The sequence below is a fragment of the Phaenicophaeus curvirostris genome, chromosome 18 (assembly GCF_032191515.1).
Source record: "Phaenicophaeus curvirostris isolate KB17595 chromosome 18, BPBGC_Pcur_1.0, whole genome shotgun sequence".
Taxonomy (NCBI): domain Eukaryota; kingdom Metazoa; phylum Chordata; class Aves; order Cuculiformes; family Cuculidae; genus Phaenicophaeus; species Phaenicophaeus curvirostris.
Genome location: NC_091409.1, coordinates 9,516,064 through 9,539,474, shown reverse-complemented (window position 1 = coordinate 9,539,474; position 23,411 = coordinate 9,516,064). Strand labels below are relative to the sequence as shown.

At 40.5% G+C, this 23,411-nt stretch overlaps 1 protein-coding gene across 6 annotated transcripts in view; it reads left to right on the top strand.

Moving 5' to 3' along the window:
* EYA2 (EYA transcriptional coactivator and phosphatase 2) overlaps nucleotides 1–23,411 on the top strand; it is a 97,147-nt gene that overhangs the window by 38,338 nt on the left and 35,398 nt on the right. For 5 of the 6 annotated variants that reach the window (XM_069872061.1, XM_069872058.1, XM_069872060.1 and 2 more), the window contains 4 exons: nucleotides 9,290–9,408; nucleotides 12,015–12,063; nucleotides 12,756–12,898; nucleotides 15,738–15,854. In XM_069872061.1, the coding sequence (XP_069728162.1) occupies nucleotides 9,290–9,408; nucleotides 12,015–12,063; nucleotides 12,756–12,898; nucleotides 15,738–15,854 (428 nt within the window). Of the gene's footprint in view, nucleotides 1–6,137; nucleotides 6,224–9,289; nucleotides 9,409–12,014; nucleotides 12,064–12,755; nucleotides 12,899–15,737; nucleotides 15,855–23,411 lie in introns of those variants that run through there. The other variant, XM_069872059.1, reaches the window with a different exon arrangement.

The window sequence follows — 23,411 nt, the reverse complement described above, 5'->3', positions numbered from 1 at the left end:
AGTCTCTGTAAGGAAGGCACACAAAGGTCAGAAGGCACAGCCGTGGCCCAAAGGACTTGCCTAGGGATCCTCTGAGTCACCAGAGGCAGAGTGGTATTTTCTGAGTCTTGGACCAAGGCTTGATCAGCTATTTCTCTGTGGCAGAACTAATTTGATCTCACTTTGTACTCTGTGTTCCTGCGTGAGCACCACCCTTCCCCACACCCAATTACCTGTGGATTTTAAGGGTCTTATCTCTCAACTATTGTGGGCCAATGTTTTCTGGTACATTTATTTTTCTGTGGAAACTTCATGAATGATGCACTGCTACCCTTTGAATCCAGAGTTCTTCCTTAGCATCTGGCTGGTATAAATGTTTATGGGTAACCATGCACATTGAAATCCACAATAATGTGAAGCCATCCGTCTGCAAGAAAGACAGCTGCCAGCACTCCTTTCCCCAAGGTAAAGCCATCCGGCGCTAAACTGCCTGGAAAATGTTTCCCTTTGACACTTGTTCCAGCTAATGGCCAGTTTTCACTGCGTGAAACCATCTTCATTTCTCTTGATGTTAAGAAACCGTCCAGCTCTTCTCTTCCTTCCCTTTGCTGCTGAGTAGCAGAAGGAAAAATGAAGTTGCCACTAATGTTCAACTCAAACGAAAACAAAATTAAAGGCTCCTGAGCGGAACACATGGCTCAAAATGGGCTGCGTTTGCGATGAGAGATTTAATGTTGCCCTGTAACTCATACATCTGTTCAGCCAGCAGTTGTAGCTGCCGTAGCAACTCTCTGCTACTTCAGGCCTGTGTGGTGATGGCTTTTGTGTGTTGTTTGCTGCCCACATCCATCCTTTCTGTGGTCCCATCCCACAAACTCCACAACTCTCCTGGTTCTGAGCAATGCAGGATTTGTGGAAGAAGTTATTTTACTTGTTTCCATTTGATTTTCTTCTCTGTGGAGTTTATTGTTGTTCAGGACTTGTAGATGACTTAGCTTTTCAGAGCTCCTTTTCCTAGAAATTTCAAAGCTAGATGAAATTAATGGTTTTAGCAAGACAGCTGAGTAATATTATTCCTTGGCAAATAATAAGATCTCTTGCAAATGTCGCTGCATTTAGCAGACAGGTCCAATAGGCAAAGGCTTTCTTTAAAAATCAGCTTTCTCATTTTGACTTACTCTAAGTGAAATACTAGTGTTGAAATTCATTTTTAAAAACCCAGTGACTTGAAACATTATAAGATATATTTCCTGATTAGGCTGCCAAATTGGAAGTCTGTGGCGTGCACCCCATCCTTAGCTCCCTTTGAATTCTCGAGGTACCCTTCAGTCTGTGCCTTCACAACAAACAGCAAAGGTAGCTCAGCTTGTTTGTTTTTTTTCTGTGCACTGAATCCCTTTTACCTTGGACTGCTCAACCAGAAAATGCTGATGCTTCCCCTGGTCTATCTTCCTTCAATCTCTTCCCGAGCTAATTGCAGGAAGTGCAGGCAGGAATCGTAGCCCAACTTAGCCCCCCTCTTTCTTCTCAGTGTTGCTCTGTGTCTGCAGCTTGGGGGTGGGAGAAGGAGCATCAGGAGAATGGAGTAGTGAAGCAGTGCTAGGGGCAGGAAGAACATTTATAAGAAGACAGCCTGCTTGCTTTAAATCAGCAGGTCTCAGACAAAAAAAAAAAAAAAGAAACAGCGTGTTCAAAACAAACAAATGTATATAATCGAAAAGCACTGCAGAAGAGCAGGTGATGAAACCTGGTGAAGAAAGCAAATGCTTCTGGAAATTCTGGATTTCCAGGGAAACAAGGCATGCAATTAGTTTTGCTAGTTCCAAGCGCTCAAAAATCTTCAAGCAGGCTTTCCTCAAAAAAAAAAGGTAATCTGGCTCAAAAAATTCATGAGATAGGAATTTTCATCTGTTTTTTACTGTCTGGTCTATGGGTTAGGGCAAGACGGAAAACTTCCAGTGAGAGTAAAATTTTGGTCAAAAAGCCAGTCTCATTTAAAACAAAACAACAAAAAACGTGGGGAAGGATTTTTAAGCTGTTGGAATAATTTGGATATTTTTAAACAATAGTGGTTGCAGAAGTGTGACAGAAATTCTGTTTTGTTATTTCCTCAGTTATTTTTCTTAAAATTGTTTAGAATTAACACATTTTAAAAAGAAAGAGATTTGAAAATCTTAATGTAAACTCAAACCAATCTTTTTCTTCATGTGAAGTGAATCATTTCAGATGTACTCAGAATTAGACGGAAAGGAAGGGCTGTTTTTCTTTGTTAAAACTCTTCCGTTTGACTACTGGATGAATTTATTTTGTTTTACTGGGGTGTTTGTGCTTTTATTTCAAGACTTGAGGTGTTTGTTTTAGTGTCGGTGTGTTTTGCTCGAACTGAAGCTCTCTGTGTCTATCTCTTTTTACTTTGTTAGAGTTGTAGCTTTTTTTAAACATAGCCTATGGCCAACTGTGCCATTGCTGGACTAAACAAAAGATGAACGTTTTAAAGACCAACAGTAAGATGTAAAACCTGGGTGACAGTACGTACACAAGGGGAGGGATGAGGAGATGCGAAGAAGCAGGGCTGGAGACCACTGTGCTCTGTGCATGCTCCATGTGCAGCCTCTCTCCAGCTTTCTCTGAACCACACAAAGGCACAGCTCAGATGGGGCTTTCTCCTCCCTCTTTCAGAGAGCAAGGGGCATCCCACTTCTGTTGAAATGGAGATTTTTTTCCTTGCTATGGGCTAGAGTTTGGCCATTACACCCCCCAGCTCCTTCTTTGTCTCACCTTGACTCAATCCAATCAGTGTTTGCTTGAAGGGTTAGCTGTGTGCCTGTCATCTGGAGCAGCCTCATTACCAGCTTATTTAATTTCTGATTTCAGTCTGATGTGGTTTGTCCCTTGCCTGTCTGTTGCAACTCTTCTCTTGTTCCTCTTGGTTTAATCCTTAGCCTGAGATACTCTACTGGAGAATAATGCAACTGTGTACCCCCATGCACAGATGGTGTCCTACCCTCTTAATTTTTGTGTCTGGAATGGGCTGGGCAATGATAAATCTGGGCAAGTACTGTTGCTTTTATTGTCCAATTGCGTCAGCAAAAGGCAGCTCTCTCAGGAATATAAACAGCCCAGGGCAAACTGCCCTGCAGGTCACCTTGAAATGATATCTTGTCATCGCGGCTGTACTGTCAGCCTTGTACATGAGCATTTATGCCAGCTCAGGTTTAACTTTATGCTTGTTCAGGCCTTTCCTGTGTACATCTATCAGATGTTCTGGTGGATGAGCTAAGACTCATTATAAAGGAGAAAATAGCATAGTGGTTTTCACCTGCTGAAATATCTTTGAGCTCTTGAAATGGAAGGAACAAAGGTTCTATTGTAGATGGAGAGAAAATGTCCTAACAGCGCAAGGAGGAATTTACTAGCAGAGGAAATGAAGTTACTTTCCTCTGCTTTTGAAATGTGTGGATAGAAGCAGCCAAAATCTTCAGTATAGGATATTCCCTATTATTTTAGCACCTGGAAGGTGGGTGCAAGATAATAGCATTTTCCCAGCTTATGAATGATTCCTTTTTTAGTGCAGGCGTGGAATAAAATGGGGAGTGTAATTTTTGCAAGAAGTTAGTCCTGAAAAAGCTGGCTAAGCTGCCATGCTTCCATAGGAATTAAGACAGCGGGGGTCTTAATTTCCAATGAAAATTGATAAGACGTAGCAGGTGGTTTTGAAAAATTTACTCGCATGGAAAAAATTACAGTTAGTGTCTTTTTCCTTAGGAATGAAGACAAGACAGACGTTTTGAGACTAGGGTTTTGTTTGTTTGTTTTCTTTTTTTTTTTAGTTATCTTTTAGTAATATACTTAGAAAACAAAGTCAACAATCAAGACTGTCATCTTTTTAATGATGAGTAGCACCAGAGTCATAAAGTTGCAAATTTCTACTTGGTAATCTGCACCTTTTTTTGAGGAGAATAAAGGTGAAGGGTGTTGATCAAGTAATTAAAACCAGATAAAGTCATAGAGGCAAGACAATAATGTTACTCTTGCAATTAGGCTGCAATCTGTCTCTACTCCTCCCCTTCCCAGCAAAGCTAAAAGCAGAGGACTTGGCTTGTACCACTCCTGCCTAGGGCTCTGTGTTGGCATATGCATACGTTTAGGAAGATCTATTGGTTTAAGCTTGTATTTGGCCTCTAGCCAGATACAAGTAAAAATTCTTGTGAAGATCTTCTCATGGGGTTGTTGCAGGGAAAGGAAATTCTAGATTTGCCTCTCCCTTCATGAACAAACTCCTTACAATTTCTTACTCCTTTAAAGTGTCTTGTCTTTTCCACTGTAGGATCTGTCAGGCTTTTCTCAAGGGCAGGTGTCCTGTCTTTTGTTTCTCACCCGCTTAATCCTGCGGGGCTCTTAATCATCAATTTCTCCACTGATGACAGATACGGCTCTCATTCTCCTTATCTCCTTTCCACATCCACGCCAGCTTTTTTCCCCCACAGTCTCTTTTTGTCCTGGTATGTCCTGTCTGAACTGTGCCATCAACCTCCTGTTGCTCAAATACCCTCCTACAGACTGCTGCTCTTATTATGGGCCAAATGTTCTTCCTTACGTGCATTCCCTCTGAAATCTATTCTTCACTTGGCCTTTGACTTTACCACGTTACTATGTACTTCCCAGGTGTCTCATTTACTGATAATAAGCAGAATCCCAGGAGCAAGTCTGCTGTCTCCACAGTGGAGATGGAAATAGCCATGGTCCTAAGATGATGCCTTTAGTATATTGTGGGGATGGTGTTAAAACCAAGTTAGATCAGACTGAGGGATGCTTTAAATTATGCCTGAACAGCAGAGGTCCAAGCATTGGAAGGAGTCTCCTTCGTCTCTTGCTGGTGCCTTCTGGCCTTTCAGCTGTGCTGAGTAGAGCTGTGGTGTGGTTGCATCTGCCCACGACAGCACAGTGGTTTCTTGTTTCATCCTTTCAAAATATTATCCATCAAGTTCTCATCACCATCAGTATCCAGAGCACCTTGCTGACTTGGTCTGCACACCAGGTCCCACTTCAGCATTACACTTGGACCTGTCTTTGAGTACTTTGCTGGAGAGTGATGAAATCGTTCAGTAGCTTGATCCTCGGCACACGTTTGAGTGCTTTGAGTTGGGGTCTGGAGTCACTGCCTTCAAAACATGACTGTAAAAGAAAATGTGATTTGTAGGTTACCCCCAATAGCTCAATCCCAAATTTGAAACGTGAAATGTTTAATTTGGCATTACTAGCTTCAAAATGACTGAAAGACTTTTATTTTTCTCTTTTTTTTTTTTTTTCCTAAACATTAGTAAAGAGAAAAATTCTGTTCTTGGCAGAGATTTTGCAGGCCAACTTTCAGGGCAAAATAATGGTTTTTGAGTAGGGTATTCTAATGGAAAAGCTGAACACCAAATTCACACAAGCTTCTTAATTATAGAAACCAAAAGCTCTTCCAGATGTCTGTCAACCCAACATGCTAGATGCTGCCATCACTGGTTTTAATAAAAGCTCATATTCAGCAAACTTTATTACCAATTTACTGTACATTACTTAAGCCAAAAAAATGTTTTTGCTCAAAAAAGCGAGCAAAGATGTGGTATTTTTTATCAGTTGAGCTCCAGCATATCAGTTACTGTGTTATATACCATCCCACTTCCATTCTTCTCCAGAAGATTTTCTGTAGATTGCTGTTGTTAGAACTGGTATTTTAGAAACTCTTGTGAAGAAGCACATAAGCAAGAAATGCACAGGAACAAATCGGTAAATGGTGCGTGCAAAACAGGCAAAGCCACTAACAGCGCGAACACGACAGTGACACGCACAACCAGACAGGCATTTCTGTGAAGTTACCTGTTTGTACGTGCAACTGATACATACTCTGAGGAAAAATGGAAGCTGAAATAAAACCAGGAAAATGTTTTAGAACAAATACAGAACAGTGCGATTTGACTTTGAATACAAAAATGAAAAGGAAAAATGCATCAGTAGAAAAAAATCATCAGTCAGGGCAGCTAATGCAGTCTCTGAACAATGATGTAATTAGAGTACATTAATCATTATAAAAGATCGTTTCCCTTTAAACATCTGCTCCCTTTCACTTGGCAACAGTCTAGGCCGTGTCGTGAATGATGGGGTTTTGGATTATGCTGAAGGGCATGTGTTATCTGAGAAACAACGTAGAACATCCCCAGCTTGACTGGATCTGGGACAGCAGTGCTTTTCCTCACTTCAGGTATAATAGTAAGGAAATAAAGGGAGGGAAACTGGACAGTGCTTACAGTGGAAAGGAAGAACTGGTATAAAACTGAACCCTGCCTTCTCATGCAAACAAAATTTGAATGAAGTACTTCCTCTGGGAAAAGAGCCCTCGGCCATCCTGCTGCTTTTACGCGAGCCATAGTTGCTTGTAGGAGAGACCTTGTTCCTCCCCACTGAGAAGTAAGCATCACAAAAGCGTTCTGACCCCTTTCTCTGCAGCAGCCCGACTGTACCAGCAAGAACGTGAGATTATCACTTTCAGGAGGAAAGTATCTTTCTCCTCTGGCATAAGCAAAGTGTGCAGACGGGCCGCGACCATCCCTTACTGCCTGCCAGGCTGTGGCTTCGAGGCATCTGCCTGCCTCGGCGGTGCCTGAGGCTGCCTGCGAAGCAGATGCACATGTGCTGCGGTAAAGCCTCTGTCTGCAGAAACCGGTTTGGAGCATAACTTGCTCCAGTGCTGTCAGGGCTGAGTTTCTCATGGGCTGGGTTTTGGTTTAGGGTTAGGTCAGGAGTCCCAGATTGCTGTTTTGTCTCTGCCGTTAGACTGAGTTACTCAGGGAGGAGTTTTTACAGCTAGGGACTGGTTTTTCTCCTTATACAAATCCGAGTGCTTGTTGCATGTCCATGCAGTTGGTAGCCTGGGCACAATCAGTGGACTCTACGCACCTGCATTTTCCCTTGTCTTGCTCTGCTTTAGTGTTTGAGTCTAAGGCAGGGACTGGGAGGCAGGACTTCTGCTTCCCTTACAGGGACACATCTGAAGGTGAAGCCCTTTGAGGCCCACTAGCAACAAAGATCCTCCATCTGCACAGCAACACTGATTTTGATGCTAGTCTAGTTTTCTTAGTAAATCTATAACGTGTAGCAGTTAGGGAGCATGGATCTCACAAGTGTTGAATTGAGAGTCCTGTGTTGGTTGTTCACTGCTTTCGTTCTCCTTCGTGGCACGTAATCACCTCGACTTGAGGCTACTTTGGTGGAGAAAATTCATATGCCCACATGGATTTCCAAGGGAGCCAGACAAGAGGAGCCCAAGTCGCACTTGGAGAAATGAGGGCTGTGGCTGTGGACGTTGGTAATACCCCTTCATACCCATTTTGGCAGTTCTGCAAATTCACTGAGGATGAATGGTTGCTTTTTCTGCCTGGGCAAAGTGCCTTCCCAGCTGTTAAGTGTGGAAAGTGAAAATGAATTCAGCTTTGGTGTTTGTTCAGTTACAGGTAAAATACTTCATCTGGTTTAAGCCTGTTCATAACAATAGTTACTCTCCCTCACAAGGATTTGCAGGCTTTGTAAAAGTGATCGAAGAGGTTCAGATATAAGGTATGTGGTTTATTGTCCTGTATTTCTCAAAGCTGGTAAAGTCATACAGGGTATTTAAACAGGGAATCAAAACAAACCTTTTTGCTTCTCACACAAGTGCGTAGATGAGTATTGCAGAAGCCCAGTGTCAAGATTTCATGCTTAAGCACTGTAGTCTTTAACTTCATGATGTTTTAGATGTGATGTTTATTGCTAACAGCCTGCTGCTGCCATGCCATCTACTGCCTTTATAGGTTAGCTTAGATAAGTCTCAGCCAGAGAGCAAGGGGGGTGCCAGTCGCCTGTGCAGGTAGCATGTTCAGTGCTGGAAAGGGGAGCCTAGCCAGATGCTTCGGATCCACTCACCACTATGTGCCCTCTCTCTCTCTCTCTCTCTCATCTGCTCTTGCCTGGGCCCTGCTCTGTCCAAGAGCACAGTTACGCTTTTCCCTAATAGCCCTAATTCCCCTCAGTAGCCTCCAGAGGACTGAAATGAGGACATACTCTATGTGGCTGCAGAAAGCCAAGAAGGGCATAGTATCTTTGAGTCCTCCTCTTTTCATCATTTGTTCTGGACCTGAACCAAAAGCTGCAAAATATATTGGTGTAGTCCTATGAAAGTCAAATAGATTTCCATGGCATTGTGTGTATTTAAAAAAAAAAAACAATTAATTGTCAAATTTAGCTGACCAGTGGGTTATTCATAATTCCAGCTGCAGGCATTGGTTGCACAGAAAACAAGGGCAGAACATTATGGGGGTAAAAGTGTCCAGGAAACCTGCCTGGCATAAAAGCCATTGTTCAGATATTTAATAGAACACAGTTTTATTGCTGCACTTCCCCTGTTGTCTTTACCTAAACTTGCAAACATAGGTATACAAAGCTATGCACTTAATGCCGTATTTTGTACTAATCCAGGACATGCAACACTTGCAAGGGAAGCAAATGACCCTATTTCAATCAAGTGTTTTTGAAGCCCACTGATTAAAAAGTGTATTGCTAGAATTGTGTATTGAAAATGATGGTATTTAAATTAATAGATGTATTTGTGTTGTACGTAGGGTCTGAAATAATGATTTATCATTCTCTTTCCTGAACTGTTCATTCAGTGCAGAGTTTGTAAGCTTTCATTACAGCGTAGGTCGTGTGTGCACGCAAACACTTGTGTTTCTTCGGAGGCTGAAGTCCTGCATATTGTTCACTTGAAATTTTCAGTTAAATAAGATGAAGTTATTTATGTGCCTGTCCTTGTATCACTGCCACCTAATGGTCAGGACATTGCAGTTAAGTGTCTGGTTTAGATGTCCCCTGGAAAACTGATCCTATCACCAGTACTAACCTTATTATCTTGTAAGACTAGATGGTGCTGTTAACTGCCCTCAACTTCATTTTCAGCCCTTAGCAGTCTGTTCTGGAGACTCACTGGACACCGATGTGTACATTCTCGGTCTGATTGCACATGAGAGATAATATTTAGTTTTTGTATGGCAAAATCTAGGAAGAGAGAGAAAGCATTAATCAGATGGGTGTAATTTCCAAGGGAGCAAGTATTTCATTTTAATTCAGCGTTTTCCTTTGATGAAAACTTTTGTGAATGTTATTATGTAGAATTTATATGAAGCCTGGGTTTAGGTAATTAGCTTTAATATTTATACTCCTAGGGAAAAAAAAAAGAATCATTAGTAAGCATGCATAATTAATGAATAAATTATATTTTTCCTTTGTTTTCCTTCAGGTATAAGGAAATGCTAGATCTAGTGATATCACCCAGCCTGACTGTAAATAGAGAGTGCCCTGACAGACTGAAGCTTAACCTTTCTAACATTTATGCCACGGCTCCAGATGACATAGAAGGTAGGCTGCCTCTTTTGCTTACTGTTTACTAGCTTTAATATCGTGTGTGTATATACATATGTAATCAAAGGGAACTGGCCAAACACAAGCCTCTGCTTCTGAGAGTTAGTTCTACAGTATAGTGATCATCTGAGGTTTTTGAGTATTTTTTTTTTTAGCCAGTCCAGTTATGGTTTGACTCCTGTAGTTCAGCAACGCTGTGAATGCAAATGGAATTGAAATGTTTTATGTGTGGATATGCATCTGTGTAAAGGAGATGCGCACATACGCACACGTGCATGTGTATGTTTGCTCCAATGGAGTAACTGTGGGAACAAAATGTATTTTATGTAGAGCTGGTAGGTTTTGTTTGGACCCCCTAGGCCCCAAGTGGTGGCATGAATGTGAGCCCTGTGCTTTGTGGCTGCACTGCTGCTGTTGAGATGGGGAGTGGGGGGGGGTTCCAGGGCCCAACAACATGTCACACGGCCAGAAAACATTGTGCCAAAGCAGCCCCGTGGCCCACTTTGCATGGCTCCGAGATCTTTGGTATCGTCTCCAAACAGTTAGCCCTGCTGGCCTCTGGTCTGAAGTTTCACATTTGGCAGGTACCAAGGACAAATTCCTTCAGTGGTTGAGGCTCTGATGGAAATTTATCTGCTCTTCTCCTCCTCCTTCCCCCCTGCCATACTGTTCAAGTGAAGGAAACAGAAGAATGTTAAATCTGCTAAAAAAATTATTGGCAAGTGATGCAGATGAACTAGTTCTTGCTAGTACAATCCCAGCTATTGTTTGCTGCGGTCAGGATCTGTCAGCCTTCCTGTTGGAGGGGAGTTAGCGAAAAGCACTGGCTATTATGTTTTAGTAGTATGTTTAACCCTTCACTTATAGGCTCTTAGAAGCCAAGGAGGTGTTTTGCTTGCATGTTTGCTAAGGCATTAGAAATTGCGTGATTAAATCACGTACATCAGAACTGCCTGTTTACAAGAGCAGTTGAAGGGATAACAATCTAAAGGAAACGTTCTTTTGAATCTACATGTTTGCAGAAAAGATTAGCGCTAGAAATGATTTTTAAATACATCATTTTATATACTTCTTGATGCAGGAACTATTTGCTATTATGCGACACAAATAAGAGCCAGCATAGTGCTTGTATGGACACCAGTTTGCTAGTGACAGGTCTTGTTGATAAGGTTTTTTTAGAAATATTATTGTTCTTTTCCTACAGAATGATCTCCTGTGCTACCAAGATTATGCTCTTTCCCTTGAAAGTGCATATAGTTAATTTGAAGAAGAGGAAAATACTTGTGTCAAGTCACAGGCTGACACAATTTTAATGCAATAAATGCACACAAATCTATGCTTTATATTATACCTATAGGTTTAATTTTAGCAAGTCTAGTTACCATATTTACTTGCATACATATCCACGTAGATATCTGGCCTGCTATTTTCATGGGTGCTTATCATGGATGTCCACTTACATCAATATAATTTTCAAATGCACTTTTTGCCTGTAGTCCTATATTTTTGGGTAGAAACACACGTAGGTTTAGCTTGTCCTTTCTTGGCAATGACAGTAGCTAATTACATATTCGTATGCAGTAAATCCCCACTTGGTGTCCCTGAGAAATGTATTTACTTTGTACTTGCCTCTTTGAAAAATAAAAAAAATTGAAGACGTAACACTTCTCAAAAAAAAAAACAAAAGAAATTAAGCTCATGCTCAAACTGTCAGTTCTCTTGTATTTCATATGTAAAAGGCATTACAAATTAAATGAAAGCTAAAGAAGTGCCTTTGTTCAATGTCGTTCTGTTTGGTAGTGAGGAACAGTGTGACAGATTTTGGTACAGATTTTGGTTTCACAACCTAAAAGTCTAATTTTCTGAATTGTATTCAGTACAACTTGCAGGCAACTTGCAGGTTTCAATTTAGTTTTTTTATAATTTTAATTAATTAAACCTAAATTTATCTCTAAATAAAGATGGTGGCACATTTTTCTTTGGTAGTGTTGCAGGACGCAACTGTGTAGTTCATTGGCAGACATCCTGCACATGTAACCTGTGTGATACATTTTCTGCTGGTTTAATATTTTGATGACAGGCAGGTCAGTAAGGTAGGTTGTAGTTTAGATTGTAGTTAACTCAAAAAATTCAAGAGTAATTAGTTTTACAGTGTTGTATTTTTAATGTTTGCTTTTATTTTATGTACTTCAACGAACAAGAAAGAGAGTGAGTCATGGTCTAGGAGAGCACCAGAAAAGCCAAAAGGGCAAAATGTGCAGTGAGCTTAAATCACCTCAGTAATCATATGAGTTGCTTTTACAGCCTTTAGCATATCTGTCATCCCACCAAAGCTCAGCTTCATGCTTGGTATCAGTCAGAAAAGAAAACAGGTAGCTCAGTCAATCAGTATTGTCCTCAGTTAAAAACAAATCTGTGTGTATTTGTTGTTAAATGGAGAATAACTTTCTTACTTACTTTAGGTTGTGGAGATTCATTAAAAAACAAAGTTTTCTAGTTTCTATATATTTTTCTTAAACCAGCAGTGGTAGAAACAGTGCTATCAGCTTGGCTAAAGGACAGAACATGATGAAAATCTAAGGTACTTTAATTTTGTTTTCCAGGCAGCAGCAAAGTAGCACCGCAGTGTCCTCTCCATCTGTACTCCACAAAGTGAGTGCTCGTGCCAAGTGCTGTAATTTAAAAACTGTGTTTTGCTGAACAGCCATTTTGTGCAGACTTCTGTCACCTTACAAAGCATTCGCCTTAAGCCCATCCACCTGTTCCCCCACACGTCTCTGGCCCCATGAAGTAGCTGGTTCATACTTTCATTAGATATGGAGGGAAAAAAGGTTTGAGGTTTGTATGCTGTACTTTTGTACCCCTGGGAATCAAAACCTTATCACTTTTGAGTATTGTTGTGTTTATGAGTGACCGCAGAGGAATATGTTGAAATGTCAGAGATTTCCCATGACACTCAGTTGTTTGGTAAAACAAAACGAAACGTGAAAAATCAGTGTTGATTTGATTTTAATTTTTTAACTTGCTCATATTTTGCACGGTCCTAAAGTCCCATGCATTTCATAGAATCATAGAATCACCAGGTTGGAAAAGACCTGTCGGATCATGGAGACCATTCCTATATCAAATACTAAGCCATTTAGGTAGCTTAAACTTCACAGCTCGTATCAGGAGTTGTAGACGGAAACAAACTTTTGCCCTAGTCATTTCTTAGTTGCCAAAATATTCACCATCATACTTTGGATATTATTTTATCAAAATGTCTAGTAGAGTTCTACATATGCTCTAGAAGATCATGTACAGTAACTATTGCCTTAGATCTTCTGTTTTCTTGTTCTGAACAGACATTATCCTCATATAGTGACAGTCCCGTCTTTCCCAACAATGGCAACGTATGGACAGACTCAGTACAGCACGGGAATCCAGCAGGCTGCTGCATACACGGCTTATCCTCCTCCGGGACAACCCTATGGCATACCCTCCTACAGTGAGTACTCTGACATCGTGTTACCTTTTAGGACATCTTCCTCTTGCTCCTAGAAGAGTGTATTTGAAGTCTTAAGCTTTAGAATAAAAGGTCGTTTCTGTCTTGGCAATGTTCTCTTTTTAGGCTTAGAGGAAGATGTGACTTCATTAAAATTGTTAGGATTACTTTGCACTTGTCTATCAGCTCTTAATATGCTGGGTTATGGTCTTAGAAACCAGGTCTGTTTGGAGCCATTCAATAGTAGGATATGAGGCAGTATTAGAAATTCTGATCCAGTCGGATGTGCCACTTAGGAGTGTGTGTGTGTATATATATGTGTGTGTAAAAAAATAAAAGGAGACCTTAGAGCAGCCTTGAAGTACTTAAAGCAGGCCTACAGGAAAGCTGGGGAAGGGCTCTTTATCAGGGAGTGGAGGGAGAACAAGGGGAAACAGTTTTAAGCTGAAAGAGGGGAGATTTAGATAAGATATTAGGAAGAAATTTTGTACTGTGAGGGTGGTGAGGCACTGGCCCAGGTTGCCCAGGGAAGTCATGGATGCCCCGTCACTGAAGGTGTTCAAGGTTGGATGAGGCTTTGAGCACCCTGATCCAGTGGGAGATGTCCCTGCCTATAGCAGGGGGGTGGAACTTGGTGATCTTCAAAGTCCCTTCAACTCAAACCTTTCTGTGATAAACCAGCACTCTTGATGGGAGAATGCTTGGTAAGCTAAATGTTAAGAGTACCCTCAAGCTCTGCATGAGAATACTGAGCTCTTGAGGAAGCCGGGGAAGTTCTTTCCTCTCCTAAAGATCAAAGAGATCTTGTTCTTGCTTAGGTACAGCTCTTTAACGTAAAGCTTTGGGCCCCTTATTCCCAACTGATCCTGGTAGTGCTGAGTCTTGCAGCATTAAAATGGCTTCATTTTAAGTTTCCGCTCCTGGTTTCTCTTGTGCTCTTAAACACCTTTGTGTGGCAAATGCAATATCCCTTCCCAACAAGAAGCTTTTATACAGCCACATTGACAAGGCTTTTAGTGAAGGGAAATTGAATGCAGTGGTTTGGAAGGCCAGGGAAATGGGCTTTGCAGAGCTGAAGCTCTACCAGGATGATAGAAGGAATGTTTTGAGACCCCTTCCTAGAGCTACTTGTGTGTTTGCATCAGCTGGCTGATTTCCAAGGCAAACTCTGAACAGTTGTCCTGTTAGAACAGGTGAAAGTAGAGCCATTTGCTACTGCCTAGAGTCTTTAGGGCATACATGTGTCAGGCCCATATGCTGCTTATAAATCCTGCAGATGACCTCTTAGCATCCTTGAACAGTGTTTTCCCTCCCCCAGCCCATATACCCTCTCTAAGATACTCAACACAACATATGAAAAACTCCACCTGGCTGACAACCAAGAACAATGAAGCAGTATTGGTTTTAGGCACAAAAATAAAACTGGGCCAGTTTCTAGACAAAACAGAACATTGTGTGGAAATTAATTTGGTGCTAAGTTATTATGCTGTCTGACAACAGTTTTTAGACTTCCAAAAAGGCCCATTCTCTGAAGATTAATTGTAGCTGGGGTAGGTTGAGTGCTCACATGAGGAGCACTGATGTAATTGAAAAGCTTGGGATGTTATGAAAAGCGACTTCTCTGCACACACTCACAAATCCCTTCACTTCCCCAGCAGTAATGGAGCTGGATGCTTGCACCAACACATGTTCGTTCACTGTCCAAATAAACTTGCTGCGTTTCACAATGCAGCATTGTCATCTTTTTGCTAACTTGTATTCAAATTGCATTGCAGCTATTCTCACCTAAAGCTAAAAGATGTGATTTTTATTTGAGAAAACATTATCTGGGAGACCTGATTCCCAACCTGAGCAAATGCAGACTTATTGCTTTTAAGTGAAAGCAGCATGTTTGTTGAAAGTCACTTGAATTCCTCTTGCCTTTTGGCAAGTTTGCCTACAAGTGCTAAAAGATGACAACAGCCAGGGAAGCGTATAAATCCAGGGCCAGAACATCAACAGGGTCTTTGTTTAGTCCCAGCACTCAGGGTGTGTCCAGTGGCTATTTTTTGTTTTGTGCCAATAGACTTGCAAAGGAGGGAAAGGATCACACCCAAAGGGTTTATAATAAGATGCACCTTTCAGCTGTTTATTTTAATAATACAGCTGTACAATCTCAGCAGTATCTCAGAATAAAAGATCAACCTCTTTCACTACCAGCAAAGGTTTCATCTTGCAATGTTTAATTCAGCTATTGCTATTCCCCCTTTAAACTGTCAGTTTAATTGCCTGATTTTAGTAATGAAAAGATTTTTGGGGCTTCAGGGCTTACCTGTGGTTTCTGGAACTGTATGTTATATCTAACAGAATAGATGATACCACTCCTGTATGACTTGCCAATACATATTTTGCTACCAAAGCTGAAAACATAATACAGTCTTGAGGTTATTTCTCTGAAGGTCCTATTGCGTTGTTAATCATTGCTTGCATCTGATAACCATTCAGAAGGTTCATGAGTCAATGCATTTGTTTATTTCTAAAACAAAACTATTAGTTCAGAAATTGGTTTTGGAAACAATATGATTTATGGTTGTTTACCCTTTTCAGCAGAAGTTCATTCAGGTATGGACACAGGATGTAGCTGACTCAAATATTATTTGTGATGAATTTACTTGACTGTTATTTAAGAGACTTGTTTGGGTAATGCAGATAATTTTAAAAAAAATAAGAAAATGTAGGGAAAAAAAGAGTTTAGTAGATTAAAATCTAGCTGAAAAATTGTTAATTTCAAAACTTGCTTTTTTACAGCTTTATGTGACAAACATTCACGTTCTGCTCTTGTTTCCTACTGTATGTCCCAAAGGCATCAAAACAGAGGACAGCCTGAGCCATTCCCCAGGTCAGAGTGGGTTTCTTAGTTATGGATCCAGCTTCAGTACCCCAACTGCTGGACAAGCACCGTACACGTACCAGATGCATGGTAAGTACAACTTGGTGCTACCAAGTGCTACGAGAAGTCAGAATCCTGTACCTCCATGTTAGACCAGTTCTTCTTCTGCAATTACAATGAAGTGCTTGGGTATAGGCAGTGGGGACAAAGAAGGGAACAAGTCTTCATAGATCTGTTTTGCTCATCAAGGAATTAATTTCTGGCTGAAGTATTGTATTTGGCAGTGGTATACCCCAGAAAAACTTCACATGTGATCAATATAACCTTTTCCTTTCTGCAGAAACTGGTTTCTTTTTTTTCTAATTAATTTTGTGACTGCATAGCTGGAATTGTTGTGTTAGTATGAATTCCTAGATTCTGAGTTGAAGCAAAGCAAAGGTGGTTTTACACTTGATGCCAACAGTACTGCTAGTATAGTGCTTCTGACTTATACTGTCCTGAACAAACTGCTCTGTGGTTAAACTGCTGTATATTCTCTTCACTGATTTTTTTTTTTTTTTTTAAAGCTGATAACTTGATACTAAAAGAAATGTTTTTATTGTTAAGACATAACTGATACCTGCTAAGATACATCTGCCTGTTTTAACTCCCAAAGTACCAGCTTCATTAATTACCTGGAGGCTACTGAGGTATGGGTCTGAAGAGCAGAGCTGAAAGCAGCTGGTTTTCTCTCAGGGTTACTGAACTAAGATTTAGTAAGCTTAGAATAACTTTTATTGTTGTCAGAACCATACCTGATTATTTTATAATCAGTTGGATTCCCTTAAGGCTTCAAAGACGGTGCCTTGTGCTTGTAGCTTTGTAAAGTTTTGTTCTGTTTTACAACCAGGAAGGCCAAAATATACTTTTATTTCTAAAAATAAAGCTATTTTCTGGTCATTCCACTTGAGAAGCTTTATGAAACACCAACTCTTAGGAGACTGAATGTTGACTTGCCAAATCCAAGCAAGTGAAGAAGAGGTTTAAATCTGAATTGCCAAGAAGTGTAATGTAAATTAAAATGGTGGAATTTCATTTGTGGTTCCCTTCAGCCAATTGCTAGTATGGCAATTGATTTCTTTGAGTATTTTAATGCTGTTGGTCAGATGCCAGGATTGCATATAGCAGGTTTGCATTATTTAGCTGGTATTCTTGTTTTACATACAAGAATAATAATGAGTATATTCTGAGAAATAGATTATGTCCTTAAAATGTCACTCCATCTCTGTGCATTTACCTTGAGTCCTCTGGTAGGGCAGTTTCATTCTGCACTCGCAGGTCTCATATTCAGAGTCCGCTTCTTTTCAGATTTTTATGTCAGGAAGATCTCAGCCAGCTCACTAAGCCTTTAATGCAAAAGAAAACAGAGAAATACTGTTGCTGTGAGTGGCAGGTGCTTACTCCAAGGAAAAGGGAGCAGGAGTAAATGTGTCTTCCTGTTGTAAACAAATATTTCTATGCTTCTCCTTGCTCATGAGAGGGACGGTCTGAAGATCCCTGACTGCATGGTTTATTTACCTTGCTGAGTGCTAGTGAAAGGTTTGAGTGAGAAGCTAGCAGCCTTCCTGTGCTGAGTGCTACTGAGGAATGTGTGCTCGGTGTTTTCCCACGCCACAGCACTTGAGGGCAGAGAGGTGATCACTTCTCTCCCTAATGCAAGCAAGGAAATCTGCATGCTACCCAGGTCTGGGACCACTGAGATTTTTTACTAAGTTCACATCAGCCCTTTTGGTCGCCCCATTGCTGACCCAGTTTTATATTTTGAAGCGTGAGGGGAAAAAAATTATTTCCTTAAGCTAAGCTCTGCAGGTATTGTAAGTTAGTAATAGCTCAAGTACATAAGTTAAATAACTTTTGTTATTGTTTGCCTACGCTGAGAACCAGCTCCCAGAGCAACACGGTGAAGCCATTTGCAGGAGGGCATGGGTGGTCACACCGTGAATCTTGAGCAGATTGTGCAGCCTGTGTGATTTCTCCTCACTTTCACCCCATTTATGAGTTAGATGGTGTAACCAGCAAATAGGCACCCATCAGAGGTGTGTTACACCGATCTCCAAGGAATAAATGAATACCGTGTCTCACAGAGGTCTAGGACAAATGTTCTCCTTCAGTAAGTGCCAATGTACTTGGTGCTGGTTTGTTTACTCTCCTGTTTCTTTGGTACCAGCACTAACTCTGGCTCATATACCTGTGTCAGGTTGCAGCCTCAGCTCCCTGGTGGCTGTTGTTAGTAACATCGTATTTCTGAAGCCAAATTCTGCTCTCCCTTACGTCTGTTTGTTTTCATTATAAACACAGATGATGCAGGTGTAATAGGGTAGCATTCAGCTTTTCATCGTTAACTCTAGTTATCAACTGTATCCTGGTTCTTGAGCAAAAATAGAATCCACTAGCAAGAACGAATGAGAATATAACATTTTCCTGGCCATTAAATGGTAAAGGAAAAAAAAACCCTGTTTTACAGCCAGCCAGAAGGGGAAATGTATTTTCATTCTTCCCTAGCATGAAAATAAATTAAATGTGGAAGAGTTTATAAGCCAGATAGCTAATGCAATATGTCACATACGCATATAAATAAAAAAGATGAGATTGGCAATTTCCGTAGCTCTTAACAATAACATGAAACTATATCAGAAAGGTACTATAGTTTGAAATAATGCTTTTAATTGCCATGTAGCAATGGGTATGATAGTATATTGTCAGACTTCGTGTGACATTCGAATAAAGTGAAATCTGGTACTCATTTATTTAGTCTGAAGGAGTGAAATTGTTTCTCTCTCTCTTTTTTTTTTTTTTTTAACCAGCACTGTATACAGTGTTGTTTAATGCCATTATTGTATTTACAAAATTAGTTTGTTTTGTAATGAAGTGAAGATATTTCTCTTTTTCCGGAGATGTTCAAAACCTACCTGGTGCACTCATTTGAAAAAATGTGCATGTGTCCAGTCTCGGGGTTGCATTCATTTTTAAAGTCATGAATTGGAAAAGGAGATAGCAGCTTGCATTAAATTTTTGTCTTTGAAATGATAAATTTGTGATGCTGGTAAATAAATATTGTTTCAGGGTCTATGCCATTTCTTAATGAGTCCTCATCTAAGTGTACAAATACAGCATCAGGTCCCCAAGCAACATCCTTGGCTAGATACTATATTGTGCTTTTTAGCACACATTTTCCTAGGATTACATTTTCTGGCCATTTAGCAGTTCAGTGATTTGCTCAGACTTTTGGTAAAATTATTACTCAATGATAGAAATTGAATATAAGACACAAAGATTGTATTCAGCTTCTGCCCTAAAGAGCTCACCGTCTTAACTGGCAATTGAGGAAACTGCTTGTTGTTCCTGCTGGTAGGGGAGAAATCTTTGGAATACAAGAAATGACTATTTAATGAGCTATGTAAAATACAAAGAGAAAACCGTGCCAATACGTTAGCTAACATAGCAAACCATCAGCTATGCAGAGAGAGCAATAGCAGCCAGCTTATAGAGCATTTGCTGTGGTTGCATGAGCATGTGCTACCCCTTTATTGCACGTCAGGCCATCTCTTCTCAGCTTGTCATTAATTCCTAGACAATGCCTTGTTCTTCAGTTATTATGGCTAAAATGACAGCTGGTATGAAGCTATGAAGTTGCACAACAGTTAAAACTGTGGCCAAAGACCATTGTGGATACTGTCGTTGTGCAGGAAAAGATTTGACCAATTTTTTTTTTTTTTAATATCCAGATCTATCTACCCACAAAATACTTTTTACATTACAAAGGAAAATTTGGTTATGTAACTGAGATTGCTTTCTTTTGCCAAGGAATTGCAAAGCAGTATTGAGTTCGGTACAGACATAAATTTGGGGCCAAAGACCTACGCAGTGACATTCTCTGCTACTGCTGAGCATTTGTTTTCTTTCTAGAGTCTATTCTGATCAGCTGTCAAATAACAAATGAATAGAAAGCAGCATTTCTTTTGTGCAACGCTGATTTGAAATGGACTAATTATATATGTTGCTGATGTTTGTGGAATGAATTGTTTATGAATGTTCTCCTGGCCTGAGACCAAGTAAAATCTGAGTGTTTAATCAATTGAATTTTTTTCTTATGCCGGAAACATTTTGGCTCTTGTTGATATCTGGACAAATCATTTTCCAAGAGATGCCTGAATTTCTTGCAATTGTGTGCTAGCTTGTGTGTTACATATTTAATATGAGGCCATACATACCTACTTGGCATGAATTTTGCAAAGGAAGTGGCATGTTTAATTTTAAGCTTGATTCTTTAAATACTTAGTGATGAAATATATGAGAAGGGGAAATTTCAATTTATGCTTCAGAGCATGGATCACACTTCAGCATACAGATCCATCTAAAGTCCTGGAAAAGAAGGGAGGGCAAGAGCATGTTCCCAGCAAACTGTCACTCATATGCCTTAGATTTTTAAAATTAAAACCTCAGTAGAAAATGTGTAATCTCTTTCAAAAGCTTCTGCTTCACAGCTGGTTTGCATTAGTTACAGTCTAAAACTGTGGCAGTAGGGCTGTGCTCCACTCCATGGTGAGTTCAGCTGGGAGAGGCCTCTCTTCAGGAGGGGTCAGACCTCACTTTTTACAGTGTAAATACAGGGTTCCCCAGAATAACAGCTCAGTCTCCCTTTCAAAGATTTTTAAACACCAGGGGCTGACCATGCTACATTTACTTTGTTTTAAAATGAACTGTCTTACAGGAGAGGGAAGTCAAGGGAAGAGGCAAAGGTGTTGACAGTGATGCACTGTAAGCTGCAAGGATCTGTGCTACTGCTGCTCGGGGAGAAAGCCCTGCACTAATTTCTCCCATTTACTTTGCTTATTTGGGGCTTTTTTCAGCACTCATTCCTTGGTCATTTTTAAATAAAGACTTGGGGAAAGGCTGTGCTATTGGAAGGAATAGACACCAGTGGATGGTCCTGAAATTAAGGGAGCAAATGTGTGTTTGTAGGAGAGAAATAGTGTGTGACAGATTGTCTGTAACTTCTGCTACGTCCAGGCTCATCAGGGGTTTAATGTATCGATGTCTTTGTCCCTGAGGAGCAAGCTTAAAGCCTGGTAAGGCTTAAAATTATAAAAAATTATAGTAAGTGTAGAGATGATGGTGGTACAGCCAAAACCAGGAATCTGAGACAGAGCATTTACATTCAAGAGGAGGTTTCACCAGGTGGGTATGTGGAGAAGGACCCTGCCCACACTCCGCTGCCTGCTATGAAGAGCTGGCATGCAATTCACAAGGCTTCGTTCTTCTAGCTTGTTTCCTAAGTTTCAGAGTGTGTGTCCAAATCTCTGTGCTTAAAAACTAGTACAGGTAGTTTTAGAAGGATGCGTTTGAGTGTAAGATGAGTCATTGGTTCACTGCAGGAAGCACTGAATAAAATTCTGTGGTTGTCCTGTACTAAAGATCAGACCTGATACACAAAGTCTAGCTGGCTGGCTGAGTGTTAACACTGAAACAAAATATAGGGGTGCTGCCCAGTAGTAGAGATGCTGTTTGTACATCATTGCTGCAACTCTGAGCCTTGCTCATGGATTAGAGTAGCTTAGAGTTAGGAAAAGCATGAAAAAAGAATAATACTACTCATCTGCATTAGAAGCAATGAGTTGAGCATCGTGGCCTCCTACCCAGTGTCAGAAGTTTTAGAGGAACAGCAGAAAATTACTTTTTTGAATCATTAGTTCTGCAGCTATGTAGGAGGAAATCTTTCCTCAGGGTGAAGACCAGTGTGGGAGGAAGCTTGAGAGTTTTGTTAGCCATCCGGCTGGCAGAGGATGGCATCACGGAGATGGAAGCAGATGCAGCACTCAAGAATGAGAGAGAAGCAAGAATATAGGGGGTATAGTGAAGGGACTGAATAAAGAAAACAGTTTGTGTGTGTTCTGATGAGGAAGTAGGAGCCAATAGGGAAGAAAGGACTGATGTTTCCCTAGGCTGCTGCTTGACTCTCTTGGGAGCTTTTTTGGAGGTCTGTTAAATACTCAAAACATGGGTTAATGGGCAAAATCAGTTTGGATGTCACAGGTTTCTGCTTGTTGATTTAATTCTCATCACTTCGGTTAAAAAAAAAAGCAGGGTTTGTAACAGCTTGGGAAATTATGAACTTGGCCTTGATTATTCAGCTTATAGTGCAGTTGGCATAGAATATGCTAAAATGTTATAGAAGCTTCACTGAATAATTTATTCAGTATACCTTGTAGTGTTTTCTTGAAAATATCTAGAAGGCAATAGAAGAGCTAGTGTAAAATTACATATAATAATCTGCATCAAGAAACATCGTACCTGCATAGTCAAGCACTTGCAAGTTAGGAAAGATCAGATTCATGATGTTGGTGCAGTCTTGGTGCCGCTTTCTGTTGTATCTCATTTCCAGGCACTGTGGGAGGTAGTGCTCTGGTAGAAAAAATAGAATGCAGTCACATGGTCAAAAACTGTGAAGACATTGGTGAACAAATAAGCTCTGACCCTGCTTGTTGGCACAGGCTGTGCAACTCAGGAGTTTCTTAACTGCTGTGCTCTAGTGTGTTCGGTTGAGAGCTACCATGGTTCTCAGTGATGGGTCACAAAGCGGACACACACTGCCTAGATCTCTCTCTTCTTTTCCATTGGTATTTAGAGAATCACCTTGCTAAAGGGGAAGGGAATCACCGAAGGCCAGATTTTTATTCTTGGCTGCATGACAGTAGATGTTATAGGGCTGGTTAGATTTTAATGCTGACCTGGGAACTGGAATCTCGTAGCCACTAAACAGCGTAGGATGTGGCAAATCCAGCTTTCCTTGTCTTGTTATCTGTCAGTGGAGTATTGCATCCAGGATGGACCTGTGGCTGAAGGAATCTTTAATTTTTGGTGTCCATGAAGTCACCCAAATAGAGTCAGTTTTGCTGACTGTTTTTTCAACAAGTGATTTCACAAAAACATCTGGAGTGTTGTTGTAAGAACGCGCATTTTGAGGCCCAAAACATTTATTTGTGATTTGGTTTTTAAGAAAATCCAGTGTGATTTTCTTCTATAGCTGCAGCATCATTTGATAGGCATGTCTAAGGGGAACACTTTCTCCAAATATTATAAAATTTAATTGCTTTCCCTTGGTTCACATCCTGAGAATAAATATAAACCATCCCAGCACTTCCAACAGTGTTGCTGGGCTGGATTGAGCTATATAGGTGAGCGGGCTCAAAAGGATGGTAAAGCCAGGCCTTTAAAATTGCTCTGGTCATCACTTGTTAAAGCTCTTTGAGGCTCTGTGGGCTGAGTACTCCCAGAAGTAGGCAGCAGGGCAAGAACTTTGACTCAGAAAAACTGTACCGTAAACTGTGCTTTTTATCGCCATTAGAAGTGCCCTCAAACACTTGGTCGGGTTAGCAGGACTGAATGGGATTGTAGGGGGAAACAGTTGGACATCTTTTAAATGGGTTGCCTATCAGAGAGCATTATCTGCAGGAGGTGTTCATACACTTTTATCATGTCCTTTGATAAATACTGCTGATGGCAAGTGCTGTAATGTAGAATCATGTTTTTAATCTAGATTAGTATAGTATGCTCTCCCTATACTGTCTGAACCCTTCCAGACAGAAATACAAAACTGTTTAGGGGGAA